The following is a 17,011-nucleotide window of genomic DNA, read 5'->3' on the forward strand; positions in this document are numbered from 1 at the left end:
CTTTTCCCTACTCTCCTCTTTCTGCTTCTTATTTTGAAAAATTAGTCATAAGCAAAGAAATAAGATAAACGACTGCCCTTCTTTTCTAAGAAATTCCAATAGGTCTGACTTTATAAGTTTGGCAGATTTTTCCAAAATATCCAAAACCTTGACAAATTTTGTGTGCCTGTCATTCTAGATAAAACAACTAAATGCAATTTAATAAAATGTTATGATTTCTCCAATTTTTTATATCTTTGTAACCATTCAGCTGAAAATTAACTGTACCTCATCTATTCAAAAGTGAAACAAATAAAATTATTTGCACTGCAATGACTTTGTACTTAGGAGGTTTTGTAATAGGAAAAGCTGAAGCATGTCTATTGTAGCAGAAATGGTAAAATACATAGTTAACCTAGGATTTTATTCAATATCAGAAAGTGCTGCCCTGGCAGGGATTCATGTAGCGGCTGAGTCTACTTCTCCTTTTAAAAATGTATTTCTCGATGCTGAAGAACAACCTCTGAAACCCATTGTCTAGTCAAATCTACTAAATGAGTGGTTGAGGGGCTTTAAAATTACACATATTTTCAGCACTTCTGAGAATCTCATTCGCACCACAGAACATTGTTCTGGAAGCACTAGAGAGGCTTAATTACACACTGAAGATAAAAGGATAAAGCGGGAGACATGTAGGTGGGATGGAAATGATTATCCATAAGTATACAGAGAGGGAACTTGCTTGCAGCTTACATAACTTAATTGCCCACACTCAGCTGGCATTTGCATGAAGATTTTCTATGAAAGCCCAAATGTTTGTGAGATCTGTTGGCATAAACAAAAGAACCAGATGTTCCAAGGAAACTATACATTTAGGGGTGGGCAGACCATAGAAGAAATTATGGACAGGCCCGTGTTTCTGGAAGCTCTAGAATTTAAAATGCTACTGTTATAGTGCATTTTTTAAATGAAAAGGGCGGGCCCCTTTTTAATTATAAGGTTTTCAGATTCTGTATTATGTGTAAATATGCATGAAAGGATGAAGTAGCTCAGCATTTAACTCTTTATTATAAACACGCAACTACAGACTCAAGTATCCTTTTGAGGAAACAAACAGAAAATTACGGTCTTGTTTTTCTATCATCTGATTCCTTCCTGTGCAATGTAGGATGCATGCTTTCCTATGTTCCCAAGACCAAGTAGGGCAGCCATCTGTGTGGTGAGTCACAGGGTCACTTTGAAGTAGCTCCCTCCTCCAAGATGTCCTAGCGCCTCAAATTTCTACCATAGTTAAGTAGATAAAGGGAGAATTTCTAGGCCACATTAGAAAATAGAACACAATTAGTACCCTCTATAATTAAAGCTAAAAACAATAAAGTAAACTATAAAGAAGAGTTGCACTTCAGAGATAATTACTTTAAAAACAGGAATTGTTTTCATGCTCGTAAATACTATAACGCAGTTTTTAAATGAGTAAAGGATTTGAGTAGACATTTCTCCAAAGAAAATATACTCATAGCCAATACACACATTAAACATGTTCAGTACTCAACAGAGAAGTGCAAATAAAAACCACAGTGAAATACCACTTCACTCACACTCACGGGAGTGGCTATAATAAAAAAAATCAAAAATAACAAGTATTAGAAAGAATGTGGAGAAATCCAGAACATTTATACAATGCTGTTTGGAACACAGTTGGACTGCTTCTCAAAAAGTTAAATGCAGAATTGCCATTGGAGTCACAATTCCACCACTAGGTACACACCTAAGACCAGGGAAACAATATCCACAAGCAAACTTGCTCACAAGTTTTCATAGCAGCATTATTTATTTAAAAAGTGAAAACAGTGCAAATTTCCATTCACTGATGATCAATCAACAAAATAGTTTATATCCTTACAATAAAATATCAATTCAACATTTAAAAGGAATGTAATATATGCTACCACATGGGTGAATCTTAAAAATACTTTGCCAAATAAGTTAAACCAAACATAAAAAGACTACATATTATATGGTTTTATTTATAGGAAACATCCACAATAGGCAAGTCCACAGAGGGGAAAAATAGATTAGTGGTGAGCCAAGAGGTCAGAGAAAATAGAGGGACAGCTACTGGTCAGGGGGTTTCTGTCCAGGGAAACAAGGGTGTTCTAATGTAAGATTGCAGTGGTGATTACAGGACTCCAGAAATATACTTGAAGGGGGTGAAATACACGGCATGTGGGTTAAACCTCAGAGGTGTTGAAAATGAATTACTTCTCTACTGGAGTTTTTACATCACAGATTATTGATTAAAGACAAAGTTGACTTGGGAGAGAAAACCTGTTCCTGGACACTTGGACCACTGACTTTAGGACTTTATCTGGTCAGTTAGTGAGCATGTGCTGACCAGCATAAGTAGGTCAAACATCTGTCTTCCACTTAAAGTTCTTTAATTATCATTTACTTCTTCATCTCCAGGTTTAATTGCTTTTCCTCAATTCTTGTTCTTGCCTTCTTGTATAGATTAGGATTTAAAATGTTATTTTGGAAATTTCTGTGGTGTCACTGTAGAAATTCTCTTCTTTCGTTGATCTTATACTCTCACTTCCGTGCTCTCTGGGACCCATCTGCTCCTTCATTATGCTCCCCTTTGGTTCCTCTTTTCCTCCCCTTCCCACAGGGAATTGTTAAGGTTTTGTCTTCGCTGCTCCACATTTCTCTCCATACACTTGCCCTTTTCTTTATAAATTCCGCATCCATTTTTTCAGGCCCATAACATAGCCTAGGTGTCAAAGATATTTTTTTCTATAAACCTAATGGAAATTTTTAATTTTCTCATCCATGGTTATTTCAGTATTACAAAAAAAAAGTTAATACAGATATTTAGCCAACTTTTTAAAAGATATGCCAGAGATTATGCTAGCACGAAAAATAAATAAGTAAATAAGAAATTTTACTTGCCCATGAGATGTTATTAGTCCATTGGAGGTACAAAGGCAGACATGCAGATAAGTGCAGTGAAGTACTTTATGACAGCATTTTATACCTTCCGTTCATTTCCAGAGTCATATTACAGGACTGTATCCTGACAATAATATCCTTGCTGATCTGCTTATCTTAATCTCACCCTACTCTAAATTAATCTTCCAAAACCACTGCAAACCCATTTTCTGTTCACAAACTTTTAATGGCTCTCTATTGTTGAAGGATCAGGGACAAATTCCTCATCTTCGCATGGAAGACCCTTTACACACTGGCTAACTCTTCAGTCCTCTCCTCCCCACTCACCCCTCCCACCCACAACCTCTGCTGCAGTTTATCTGAGTCACTGACTTTTTGGCATGTCTTAAATGATTATGCTGTGCACTTTTGCTCAGAAAATTTTTCTTTCTTGACGTGATGATTGAGGCTATATTAGCTTTGGTAACACAAATATATGAATGGCTTAAGACAGCAAAAGCTCATCAGTCACTCATTTTTATAGTCCAGCACAGATCTTCTTCGGATGCTGGCTTTGACCCACATAATATTTCAATATCCAAGGGTTTTTTATTTTAGTTTTGTTTTTTTCTTTTTGTTTGTTTCTTTCTTTAGTGTATTCTCCCCTAGAACCCTTGAAGTTATCTGGATCCAGCAAGTCAATGGGAAAAGAATATGAAGGGTGGTCCATGGGATGTTTTTATGGACCCAGCCTAGAAGGGGCATACATCACTTTAATCTATATTCTAATGTCTAGAACTCAATCACATTGCCTGTCTAATTGCAAGAGAGTCTGAGAAAAGCTGCCCAGCTGTGAGCTCAGATGGAAGAGGAATTAGTTTTCCAAACACCCAGCAGTCTTTGCCATGCTACCCTCTTCATTACCCTCCATTGTGAGAATTTATTTATTCACCAAGGTCTGACCAAGTTCCTCTTCATCTTGGAAGCACTTCTTAACCACTTCAAATTGGAGTGAGAATTCCCTTTACTGAAGTTTTACAATACCTATTGTTTACTTTAAATTTGCCACTCACCATGTATTGCATGTTACTTTTCTTCTTGATTGTGCACATCATTTCATCCCCAGTGGAATCTTAAACCTGTGGAGGGTATAATTTGGGGATCAGTTATTTATTTAGTCATCCATTCAATATGGACTTAATGAAAGACTATTTATTATACGTAAGGCAGTATTTAGTACAATGGGGAATACAAAAAAATTATAAAAAGTCACTTCTGGACCCATATTGTCATATTTTAATTTTATTCAGAAGGTGTTGATGTAAGCAAATCCTCTGAGTCCTTTAAAACTATGGAGAAATTCATTTAAATGATCAACCCATACCATGAGACTTTAGTTCGTGGTAAGGATGATATCATATAAGTGAATAGAAACAACAAGTACTATTCTTCTCTTACCTTTGTACATTGATCAGCCATTGCTTATCCAAGTGGAGAAGGCCCTCCCTACTAATATAAAAAGACAAATTGTGGTCATGACTAAAAATATTCAAAGTCATGTTACCTCACCGGTTGAGTCACACTGTAAGACTGGAAATCTCTGAGAAGGTTACTGACATTCTACACAATACTTGATATTTCTGCACAATGCTCTGCACATCCATGAACAACACACATGCATCCAGCACTGAGATCTGAGAAAAAAGAAATGACTTCCAAATGAAGTGGAAAAGAAAAAGAGATTTAAACTTCTGCAGAAAGAATCTTGGTTAAATACGTGGGAGACCTTATTAAAATGAATTAACCTTCACATGGCTTATTATATCTTTTTTTTACCCACAGAAAATATTAGGTATGTTACAGTAAGCATGGATACGAGAAAACCAGGGGTTAAAATAAATAGCTGCTGGAAAGGTCCTCCCCACCTTCCAAAGCCTAAATCCAAAGGCTTAAGCTATTTTTGGTTTTCTTTCTCAGAAAGGAGCCTATACAATAAAAGTAAAAGCAGCTCTTTATTTCTTTTTTTTCTTTTTTCTCCGACTACTCTGAGATCTGTTTTTGCCACAACTTCATAAGTATTTCAATTACTTGTCCCCTCAACAATCCTACAGAGAAGCTCTGCCCCCATCCCCCCTTTTCCTAGATGAAGATATTGAGGTTAAGTGATTTTCTCAGGGTTACAAAGAGACCTAGCAGCAATGAAGGAATGAGAACTGGCCGTTCAACCTTCTGGTGGATGAATAGATTGAGTTTCTGAGCAGCTGCTATTATATTGCAAAGAGGCCACGTAGCTGCCTGGCTGAATGTGCAAAGAAACCGGGTCCTGGAAATGAAAGGGAGGCTTCAAGGACAGCATTTTCCTTCTTATTAATGACATAGTCAATTGTTTAAAGCTGGAAAGAAAGGCCCTTTAGAGAAAGCGCTTTTTACAAAGAGGACAAACAGCGGGGAACTCAATTTGGGACCCTGCCTCAATGAGACCCTTGTTGTCTATCTACTTACAGACAGCGCCGCTGAGGAAGCCGGGCTCCAGATTGGAGATGTGGTGCTGGCTATCAATGGCACCGAGGTCACCAGTGTGGAGCATGCAGAAGCGGTGCACCTTGCAAGGAAAGGTAGGTGGGCTAGCTCCAGAGCCTGCAGCTCGTCTAAAGAAGCAGAGAGCCGCAATTCACCAGGGAGTTTGAACAGGTGGAAGGGGCGACTGCACAATGGGTATAACTGCTTTTCTCTCCTGAAGCTCCCTTTAATACCTTGACATCAACATGACTTGTTGTAGGAATTCAATCACATTTCTACCCCACGTTCCTTCTGTATCGATGGCCAGCCACAGAGTGAAACCAGAAAATGGTAGTAAGCAAAATGTGCTTTATTTAATACCAAAATATTTCTTCAAAGTCCTTGTCATGAAAAATAGCATTGTAATGATATTTTCTTTACAAGAATTCTCTTTCATCTTTTCTGTTTTCTCGACCTCTCTCTGCTGCCTCTTTTTTCCTTTCTCTCTTTCTTTCTTCCTTTTTTTCTTTCTTTCCATCCATTCTTAAAGTTAAGAGACTTGGAGTTTTAATGTTAAAAAAAGAAGGAAAAAATTACTAGTTAAAACTCCTATGGATTCTCCTGGGGCCACAGGAAGCCTGCCCTTAAAGCAATTCTTCAGGGGATAGAACCATCACGAGAACAATAATACATGCTCTGTACCCCTGTGTCCATTCCCATTAAATTTTGTGGCAAAGCTAATACCATCTTCATCTCTGCAGAACAAGTTACTTCCATGGGACCATGTCACAAATACTCATCTCCCACAGACCTAAAAATATACATCATGGTGTTAACCTGGTGAGGTGTCCTATTCAGTGCCTCCCAAAAGCTGTGTGCATACCTCCCTGTCTCTGAAGCATATCATCAGGAAGTGGAACATTAAAATGTGTGCATCTGAGATAGGCCACAGGTGCTACTTGATGAGCGAAGGCATCACTTGCCATTTCTCATGATTTCATTAGGCTTGGGGGTTAGCGACAGTAACAGATTTATCTAGAACAGACCAGGACAAGAAAGTCACCAACAAATGTTGTGTACTGATAAGCTATTCTGGGCTTTTTTAAGGAAAGAATTTAGCTTAGTGTTTGGCTGCTCTGTAGGATTTATCATGTACTAGGTGCACCAGGAATCCAAGGATGCTATCAGTTAGCACCTGCACAACTTTTTATAAGTCCTAAGTGAATATTTACCCCATGTGCAGCACAGATGAGAAGTTAAGATAATATGGCAATGATACTACTGATGAATTGGAAGTATCTCATACAATATGGGAATTTCATCCCCTTACTTTGGGATTTACCTGTTCTTAGGTTCTTTAGGAAAATAATTATTTTCCCAATTTTTTGAGTTAAATAAAGCCTGATTTTAGTAATATTTGCACTTCTTTTATTTTCCCCCAAGAAGCTGAATATTCTTTATAAACACTGAACCATTCAGCCTCTCTATATTAGTTCATAGAAAGTAGAAAATATCTCTAAAACTTGAATAGAGGGCTTTCAGATTTCCAAAAGATGATGAACTAACATTGATACTGAGAGAAGAGCTAAACTTAATGCCCTCTCTTGTGCTGCTACTGGAAGCTATTTGCAGGATGGATTTCTCTGCTGCTATCATCTGGCTTCTGCCACACCTTGACCTCCTTTCCCCAAGAAAGGACACTGACTCTCAGGAAGCCTCCCTGTGTCTTTGCCAATCCTTCTCAAACCCAACAGTGGAGATGCCTTAGAAGCAGAAAAGCAAATTATAAATCTAAGGTTCTAAAGTGAGGACAATAAGAGACATCTGAGCAAACAATGCCATTGTAGAAGTCAGGAAGCGTGGGCTCTGCAGCCAGCAGCTGAAGAGGGCTAAGCACTCATATAGGGCATAGCTGAGACACCACTTTTTAGGGTTCTCCTCCCCCATCAAGGGCCAATTCCCCACCTCTGAAAGCCAGATAACAGCAGCCCCTGTCATGGACAGTCAGTGGGAAACATCAGTGTGGCCCTTCAGCACAGCTGGATTAGGAAAATGATTATTTCTTTCTCAGGCTTAATCTGTACATCCCTAAGACTAAGAAATAATAAAAAGAAAAAATTTCAAGTAAACAAAATAAAGAATAAACAAGGAAATAAAAATATTAGAATAGTTTTTAAAACAATACTTTGAACAACTATACTAAAACAAGTTGGAAAACTAGACAAATAAAACCATTTTTCAAAAGCATTTATGGGGCCAAAGTAAGTGCTAATATAAATAGAAAATCTGTACAGACCATAAAAAATATATTTATAAACAAAAAGACCATTTCACCTCTCCCTCATTTCCATCCTACTTTAATTACCATTCAAAAGCTCAGGATACTAGTCACTCTATAGATGAAATTTATCTTATTCTGTAGAGTTTTTTTCAGAAAATAGGAAAGAGTGAATGCTTCTCAACTATTTTATGAGACTACTATAACTTTGATTCTAGAACCAGATAAGTATAGGATATGTCCATACATAATGATGTCCATATGTATTAATATGTCCATTTTACTTAAGAAGTGTATAGATACATAAATTCTAAGAACAAATAGTAGATACCTCAATCAAGCCATTTATTCAAATTACATATAATACATTATAAACAAGTGGCATTTAATCCCTAAATAAAGATGGCTTATCATAAGAAAATATTTTAACATAATTCATCATATTTAATAGATTAAAGTCTAAATATGATTAGAGTCACATGACTCTCATCATAGGACAAAAAACATGTAATAAAGTTCAGCAAATATACATGTATGTATGTACATATTTAAAGTTCTCTAAATAGTGGGACTAGAAGGTTCATTCCATAACTTCATAAAGCCCATCTATCAAAAATCTAACCATGAAGAGAAAAGGTATATAAAAAATACAACAACAGCAACACATTTAATAGAGAAACTTTGGGCATACTTCTTTTGAGATTGAGAAGAATAATGTCAGTTTTAGCAACCTCTGTTTATCATAATATCAAACATCCTGACATCCAATAACACAAGAAAGAGAAATAAATGTGTATGGTCCAGAAGGAAAAAACAAAACCATTATTATTTTCAGATTATATAATCACAAAAACTCAGTAGACCAATGTTTAGAACCAATTAGAGAAATATTGACCAAGCCAAGTTCTTCTTATAAAAACAAAGAAGAGTAATATGTGAGTAGCAATAACAAAAAACTACAAGGTAGAAAAGAATTAACTTAACAAGGGATGCATAAGAACTTTATGAAAAAATATGTACAACTCAACCAAAGTGCATAAAAGAAGATATGAGTAACTAAAGGTGTATAATATCTTCATAGGTGGAAAAATATTGTAAAGATCTTAATTCTTCCAAAATTAATAATAACATTTTATTAAGAATAATTGAGTGGCTGGTCAAACTTATCCTAAAATAAGTGTGGAAGAGGAAATGTCTACAAATGGCCACATCATTTACAAATAGGGCAAGCAGTGGCGAAGGAACTTTTCATACCAGATATTTAGGTATATGACCAAACCATGATAATAATAAATAAAAAGTGGTATTGTCACAGAAATAGACCAGTGGGATGGAATAAATTAGAAAGCTTAGAAGGGCACTAAGTATTTATTAAAGCTTGACCTATGATAAATGTACCGCTACAAAACCATGGGGAAAGGACAAATATTTCTAGTACATCATTTCTATACTGAACTGTAAATCGTATGGATTTATACCTTCCTACATGATGCCTTATACTTTATACCATACAAAAGTGGACTTCAGATGTATTAAATACCACAATTTTTAAGTTACAAATATATTGTCAGTAAAATAAATTGTAGGAGAATAACTTTGTTAGTGACCAGAGAAATGCAAATTAACAACAAGATGACACTTTACATCCACCAGATTAGAAGGAAAAGTTATAAATCAGATGATAGCCTACTTTGGTAAGGATGTGAAGAAATAAGAATCCTGGTGCACTCTTCTCGGGCTATAAACATTTCAGAGAGCAATCTGCAACATCTGGTAAGTCCTTTGTCCTAGCAAATGGCACTTCTGGGTCTACACGCCCAAGGAGCTGTTGAGAGGACAAACACAGTGACATTCAATGCAACGTTCTGTGTGGCAGAGAATATTTAGGGGGACTCTGGGTAACCAATAATGAATATGTACTTGGACCTTTATGTCACATTTTGGAACAATAAAGGAGGTGTGCATTTAGCCAGCACCATGGATAGATCCTTTAAACAATGGTTTTGCATTAAAAAAAGGACAAATATGGATTGAGATATTAGCATAATATCATGTGTGTAAACTAAAAAATTACATGCATGAAAGGGTGTGCCAACAGTCCTATACCAAACATCTTCTATGAGTGCCTGTCCTGGGGAGTACAATGTGTGAGGAAAATCAGGAATAGGGGGAGAAAATGAAGTGAAACAAAACAAAACAAAAGGAAGCTGCCTTCTGAAGACAATTGTGTGCCATATCCTGAGTGTTCTGATGGGCTGGGCAGTCAGCACCTGAGGTCAAGAGCAACAGATGAGTAATACCTCCTGAACGGGGACCCAGCCACACACAATTTTAGCTCCTTATACATTCTGAAATGTTGTGGTCAGTCATTGTGAAGGATGGCAAAAACAAAAGACAAAACGGTGACAGCTGAGATACAGTGGGTCTGCAAGAAGAAGCTAAAAGAGAGAAAGAAGAAGGGGAAAATTAACAAGATTAAGTTAGTTTAATGTAGTGCTTTACACACACAATTTTGTTAGTAAGCCCATTAATTGGTCAGGGTGTTTCTGGAATGTACAGATTTTGAAACAAGCTCCTAAGTGTCCTTTTTGGGAAAGAAAGTCACCAACTTATATGAAGAAGGCAATAATCATGAAACAACTGATAGAGCCTTTTGTTAAATTCATCTGATGTACAGAGGTCGTGAAATACATATTTACGAAGTATCTAATAAGAACTTGTTTAAAAATCTAAATGTTTCCACTTGTCTTTTGTATCTGCCTAAACTTCTTAAAAGTCTAGCTAATATCAGTTTGACTGCTGGATATTTCTGTACGGTTTCATTCCCTTGTATTTTAAACTTCGGTAAAATTCTGTTATACTACTGGTTGCTACTTGCCTGATTTAGATTTATAAACATGAAATCACTTTCCTCAAAACATTTCATCTTAAATCTAACAGTATGTCAGACTCACCAGAAACACTCTTTTAAATACAGAATTCCTGGTGATGGCCTGCACATTTGTAATTTTAATCAGTCCTCCCTGGGGATTCTTTCACAGCCAGCTCAGCATCAGTGCACAGCCCAGCAGCGTGGAGGCGGGGCCCAAAGGTTACAGCCACAAGACTAGGAGTCTATTTTGTTAGCTTCCACTGCAGGTGTTAGCATATCTCCCTGGATTCGGGTTAGAAAGAGGATCCACCATATGTTACAAGGTCAAGTTTTCAATAAATCTATTGAAATAATAATTCCATTCAATAATAATAATAGAATAATATAGTAATATCGTATATGTTACAGAACATTGTTATATAACATAAAGATAATTGAACAATAATTCTATTAAAAATACTACTAGTCACACCCATCTGTACACATTACCTTAATTTTGCTGATGAGAAACCCAAAAGAAATTTAAGAAAGTATTCACACTGGGAATGACCATCATTCCATGTGAATCTTTATTTAACTAAGTCCCTCATACGTTCTATTTTGGGTTTTTATTGAGCTAGTTACTTGCAGGCTCAAGTAGAAGATTTAATCATCAAGGAAAAATGCTGAAAAGAAGCAAAGGAAAGGAAAACGATAAAACTTAATCAACCTGGAAGTCCTTTGAGCCTGTGAGGGCCCCTTTGCTTCACTCCGGCAGGCTTGACTAGAAACCAGACAGCAGGGCCAGCGGGGTCTCCGCCGCCGAACCAGTGCTGGTCCACCTCGTAGCCCCGAGGGCCGGCGCGCGTCTGGCACATTTTCCTCCCATGCCTGTGAGGGCCGTGGCGTTTGTCTGACAGCGGAGGTGCGACCCTGACACAGTTTAAGATTGGTGGCATAATGAGGAGACAGTGATCCGAGGAGAAAGTGTGAATTTGAAAAAGAAACCATTTTCCTCTCTGCTGTAGCTGTAAATAACCTCAGCCCAAACTCCTGACTTCCGAAATTCTAGGCCAAAGTGAGAGGGAATAAGAGTCTGCTGCCAGAGCCTCTCTTTTTAAGGACGTCATCACCTAAGAACCATGTTTGTTAAAGACGTGATTTTCAGATCCTCATCTAATGAAATGAATAGTTCTCTTGGCTCTTTCACCTCAAGCCATTAGCCTTCCCACAGCCTCCCACCCACCCACCCACTAGAAGCAAGCAAGATTTCTGGGATGGCCCACAGAGGAAGGCAGCGGTTGTGTGTGATTTTTCTCCAGGGTGAACAGAGACTTAGAGAAAGAAGGAAGGGGTGGAAAAACTAATAAGTTTGTGGTTGCTTAATACTGGGGCCGGAAATGCAAGCATACAGGGCAAATTAAATCACAATCAAAGAAAGAATGGAGCATGGTTGTTGGTAATAAAATTATGTTTATGAGCAGAGCATCTCAGCAACTGAGAGAAGCCTGGGGACTTGCTGCTCAAACTGTGGCCTGACATCACCCGAGAGCTTGCACAGATACAAAGTCTCAGGCCTCACCCCAGACTTGCTGAGTGAGGAGATGCATTGGGTGAGGAGCAGCTACGTTTAGTATGAGAAGCAGTGAACCAGGCCACTTCAATATGTGTAGGATCCCGATAAACTAATAGATAAATAATAACAAAACCAGGAGGTTTTCATTGTTTGTACATTGAGTTATTTCCATACACGAACACACACGTGCCACAATGACAATGCAAATAATCTAATGTGAAGATAACATCTAAAGCCTACAGTGTCTGCGAATGCCCAGGTGCTCCTGGCCCCCGATGGAACCTGCAAAGGGGGTAACACCACCATCACCCACCGGCTGTTGGGAACTCAGCAACTCCCTTTGCATCAGCATCACGTCCTGACTCTGAACATGAAAACCTTTCCTTTAGTACAATGACACCATGTGGCAGTAGGACCACCTTGTCCCTTGTCCCAGAGAGAATTCTCTGGTGCACCAAGCCCTGTGTATGACCAGCTGAAACTCCAGCTTAGCCTGGTCCATATCAGAGAAACCCACATGCAGTGTGTGTAAGCAAGAGGGACATGACCTCAAAGGGCGGGCCTCTTCAGCGGTACATAAATACGTCGGCAGATGTGTCAACTGCGGGAGTGCAGTTCTTTGAGGACTGAAGTCCAAAGACAAAGATGTTTGCGGTCGTCGGTCAATCTGGAGCACCGCTTCTCATTTTTCCTGGGATGTGTTTTTGACAGGAGCTTAAGGGCAGTTCAATAAATTAAAATGTATTTACATGGCAATGAAGAATTATCTTGACATACAGAGTTATTTAATTACCAAAGTGTTTTGCATGCTGCTAAAGTTAAGACTGTGTCAGCCTTTCTGGGACAAATCTTTATTTTCAAGGCCATGTGGCTTGGCCAGGAATGATCCCTTGGGTTGGAGCTTGTCATTCATGTAAGAGGAGTCTCCTCACTGACCCCCATTTCCATAGACAGCTCTAAACAGATTGGTAATCTCAATGTCAGACATTATGATGAAGTCAGCGCAGCCAAGGCCAAACGTCCCCCTTCAGGGAGGTGGCCTGCCTCTCAGAGGAATTGTAAATGAAGCCATACCCCATTTGCAGTCTTCAAAGCACCTCAGGGTTGCTGTCTCTCGGAATGACATTCAGAGAATTTTCTTGAGGCATCAAGAGGTAGGCTCATGATGCAAGTCTGTGTCCACACCAGCAGCATCAAAGCGCAGTTAGTAAACAGTGACCTCGTATTACCAGGAGCAGGGACAGTCTCCCCCGAGCTGTGCACCATACTGATCCCATAGGAAAGGAGGTCCAAGCTCCAAGGAAAGCTCTCTGAGAAGCAGAAGACGAGCACCTGGAAGTTCAGGGTCCAAACCTCAGCACTGATTTGGGTAGCAAGAAAAAAAGGATAAAAAATACTTGCCTCAGCTGTGCTAGAATTCCCAGCTACTTCCAAGGTCAAAGGTTTGTAATTGATTTTGATCAGAGATAATATTGGCAACACAATATATTAGCATTGGTTTAGATCCTCCCTTGGACCCAGGTCAAAGAGGCTCATTGAATAAAATTGAGATAGCAACAGAGGAGTGGGAGAAGGAGAAGGGGGGAGAAGGTACAGAAAATAAGTAGCATAGACAGTAGGTAGAAAATAGATAGGGGGAGGGTAAGAATAGTATGGGAAGTAGGGAATCTAAAGAACCTGAGATGCATGGTCATAAACTAGAGGGGGGGATGGTGGGGGCAGGGGTGTGCAGGGTGGAGGGGAATGAAGGGGGAAATAGAACAAATGTAATAGCATAATCAATAAAAGATCTTTTTAAAAATTAAAAAAAATAAAACTGAAAAAAATTTGAGATAGGAAAGCCAAACACCACCTATCTTCGTTCCTAGGGTATAAATCGAATTATGTTAAAGGTTTTCCTGGCATTATTATAGACAGAAAGAAAGAACAGACATGAGTGGTTCACAATCAGACCCAACGAGGCCAGGTGGCAGAACAGAGAGGATTCTGTGCCAGAAGTCAGGAAGCCTGGGTCCCCCTGATGCAAACCCTTATGAGCTGTGGGGCCCCCAAAGAGCCACTTTACATCCTCAGCTTTCATTTTCCTTGTCAACAGGAGGGGTCAAAGTACTAAAGAACCCTGGTTCACTCCAATGGTAGGATTCTCTTTCATGTTTTCCATTTATGAACACTATAACCTTTTTTTCATCCGCTTGTTTTTGAAAAGCAATAATCCTCCGGTCAATTAAAAGAGTCAGCCCCCAAATGATCCCCAATTCATCCCTCTAGGCCCGGACATCTTGACTCTGGTGGTGGGATCTGACATCAGCCGCTGCCCCAACACGCCGGGGCCCGCCTGCCGCGGCTACCTGCACAAGAGAACGCACTCGGGGTTCGTGAAGGGCTGGAGGAAGAGGTGGTTTGTGCTGAAGCATGACGGCTGCCTCCACTACTACAGACACAAGAAGGTAAGTTGAGGGGAGGTGGCGGGGTGGCAGTGCTTAAGAACAAGAAACATTTGGAAGTGCGGTCAGTCCATTAGCAAAGTACTGTCTTGCAAGGTAGTAGAATTCTGGAAACAGTTTTCCATTCTGTGACTTCTAAAGAAATTTTCCTTCTTCAGAGTTTCGGAGAACTGTAATTTATTTTCTCTGCAGCTGCATAAATGAAGGTTGGCATAAGTTTCTATCTCGTTTATTCCTATTTTCATTTATTCCTCCGTGAAAACGTCCTCATCAAAGCCAGGAAAATAAGAACCAAACCCCATATGAAGTACCCCAGAGAAATGAAGGTGGGCGAAGGCAAAATGCAGTGAACATCCCCCCGGACCGCAGTGCCCCGGCTCTGTTTCCTAGGTTACAGCAGCTGATGTCAGCAAGGCTTCTGAAGCAGAGCACCCGAGGAGCCGCCTGGAATACCCTGTTTCATTTCCCAGATTTCATCAGCTCAGTGGTTTCTAACTATAGGTAAAGGTTGGGATCTTCTGGGGAATCTTCTCAAATGATGCAAGCTCAGTCCTCCGCCCAGGTGTTTCTCATTCCGTAAGCCTGGCGTGGGGCCTGGGCCTGCAGGTCTGGGGAAAGCTCTTCAGGTGGCTGTGTGCGATCCAGACGACAACGGGAAGCCCTGTCTTGTCAGCAGAAGTGTTTTCTTAGCCCCAGGCAATACAGTGTTTAATGACTTTAATCTGATACAAACTTAAAATTCAGACACTTGACATAGCAATCCCCATTTCCAACTTCTCTTGAAAATTTTCTTAACAACATTTGGGGGAAGTTAATTAGTGACTCCCTGTTCCAGGGACCGTGTGAACTGCCCAGTTCGACCTGGCCCCCGCCGCTTCCTGCCGTCCCCACTCTGTTGGCTTCACTCCGGGCCACATGTTTGTGACCTGCTGTTAATAAGTGTTACGAACAGAAGTTTGGGTTGTTCATGGTACAATCTTATTATTTCTGCCTTTATTTTATATTGCCCTAGTTGATTAATATTAAGCTCCTTTTTGTGTGATATATATGTATATTTCTAATGATCTAATTCTTTTCTAGAACAAGGAAAGGAATATGTCAATATAGAAATCAATGTATTTTTTTAATGCGGAATCATTTTGCATATTGAATCACTGTGAAGACTGGCTCTTCCAAGATCATTAATCACTCATATGTGACATAGACTAGGAAGTGTCTGCCTGCCTTTCATGCCAATGCGAGCTGTGCAGCTACTTTGCAAAAACTTTGTCTCCCTCCAGTGCAGGAAAACAGGATTCTCTGTAATCAAGATGAGTTGATGGTCCAGCCTACTTCTCAGTACTCTGTGCATTAAAGTGGAACAGACCAGACATTTCCAATCTGAATATGCTTCAGAGGCCCCTGAAGAGTTTTACCGAAGTATACACGCAAACCCTCTCCTTCCCCCTGACCCCCAGGAGGGGTCCTGGAAACTGGGTGTTCTTTTTTAAGCTTTAAAGGCAGTTATGATAGAACTGATCTGTAACCTGAGTCTATTTCTATATAGCCAGAAGAAAAAAACAATAACACAAGCTTGCCAATTTTTCTTTCATGATTCTTTATCCCGAGATTGTGTTCCTTCTACCTTTTGGTGATAATTTTTGCTTCTTCTTATGATGTAGTGATATCAGTGGATGCTATCTTTTCTTTAATGGCCTCCTCAACAAACGAATACATGAAAGCACCCTTATGTCAAGCACCCCATATTTTAAACTTCCTGCCTGTTCCTGAAAGTAAGAATGGTTCCTGGCACCAGCGCCTCAGGTCTGGGTTCGCCAGGTGGCAATCCTGGGACTGTGCTGCCTGCAGATGTTATGTTTGGCTTGCACAGTGTTTTTATAAATTCTTTAATTAAATGCATTCAGGTGAAGCATGTGCTACCCGACCTGCCGTAATCCCTACTCCCCTCACCTGCTTACACTGAGCCTGGTCATTTAAATTACCCACTAGGCCCTGTGGGGATTTGAATTTACGAATCCTGGGGTAGAATTTATGGGAAAAATTAGTCATATGGTGGTATAGCAGTGGTAATTTAAATAGATTTTTAAAACTGCTTCTAGTCCTCCTTGGAAAAGAAATGTGGATCTTCTAGTAAGTTTTGACACAGCTAAGGAAAAACTCTTTTGAGTAACTCTAGTTGGGATCATCATCGCCCATGGTAAAATAGAAAAATACAGCTTTATTTTTGTTTATAAAGGGCCCAAATCAGATCCCTCTGGTGCTACAAATTCCAGAATACATTATGCCTGATCTTTAGAATAGATAGCAGTAACTGAGAAAGATTAATGGGGCATAATAAGAACATAACAGAATAAATTAGCAGAAAATTAACTCAGCCATACAGTGTTTATTCATGCAACAAATATGTATTGAGTGCTTTTTATGAGCCAGGCATTATGCTAAGTGCTGGGAACACA

At 39.3% G+C, this 17,011-nt stretch overlaps 1 protein-coding gene across 1 annotated transcript in view; it reads left to right on the forward strand.

Moving 5' to 3' along the window:
- The window catches only part of LOC119047244 (uncharacterized), a 110,284-nt gene that overhangs the window by 41,681 nt on the left and 51,592 nt on the right, over window positions 1-17,011 (forward strand). Inside the window, exons 7-8 of the mRNA XM_037142638.2 lie at window positions 5,412-5,522; window positions 14,380-14,558. Coding sequence (XP_036998533.2) covers window positions 5,412-5,522; window positions 14,380-14,558 — 290 coding nt within the window. The remainder of the gene's footprint in view (window positions 1-5,411; window positions 5,523-14,379; window positions 14,559-17,011) is intronic.

This window comes from Artibeus jamaicensis, unplaced genomic scaffold, assembly GCF_021234435.1.
Source record: "Artibeus jamaicensis isolate MK-2021 breed Jamaican fruit bat unplaced genomic scaffold, CSHL_Jam_final contig_3243, whole genome shotgun sequence".
Classification (NCBI taxonomy): domain Eukaryota; kingdom Metazoa; phylum Chordata; class Mammalia; order Chiroptera; family Phyllostomidae; genus Artibeus; species Artibeus jamaicensis.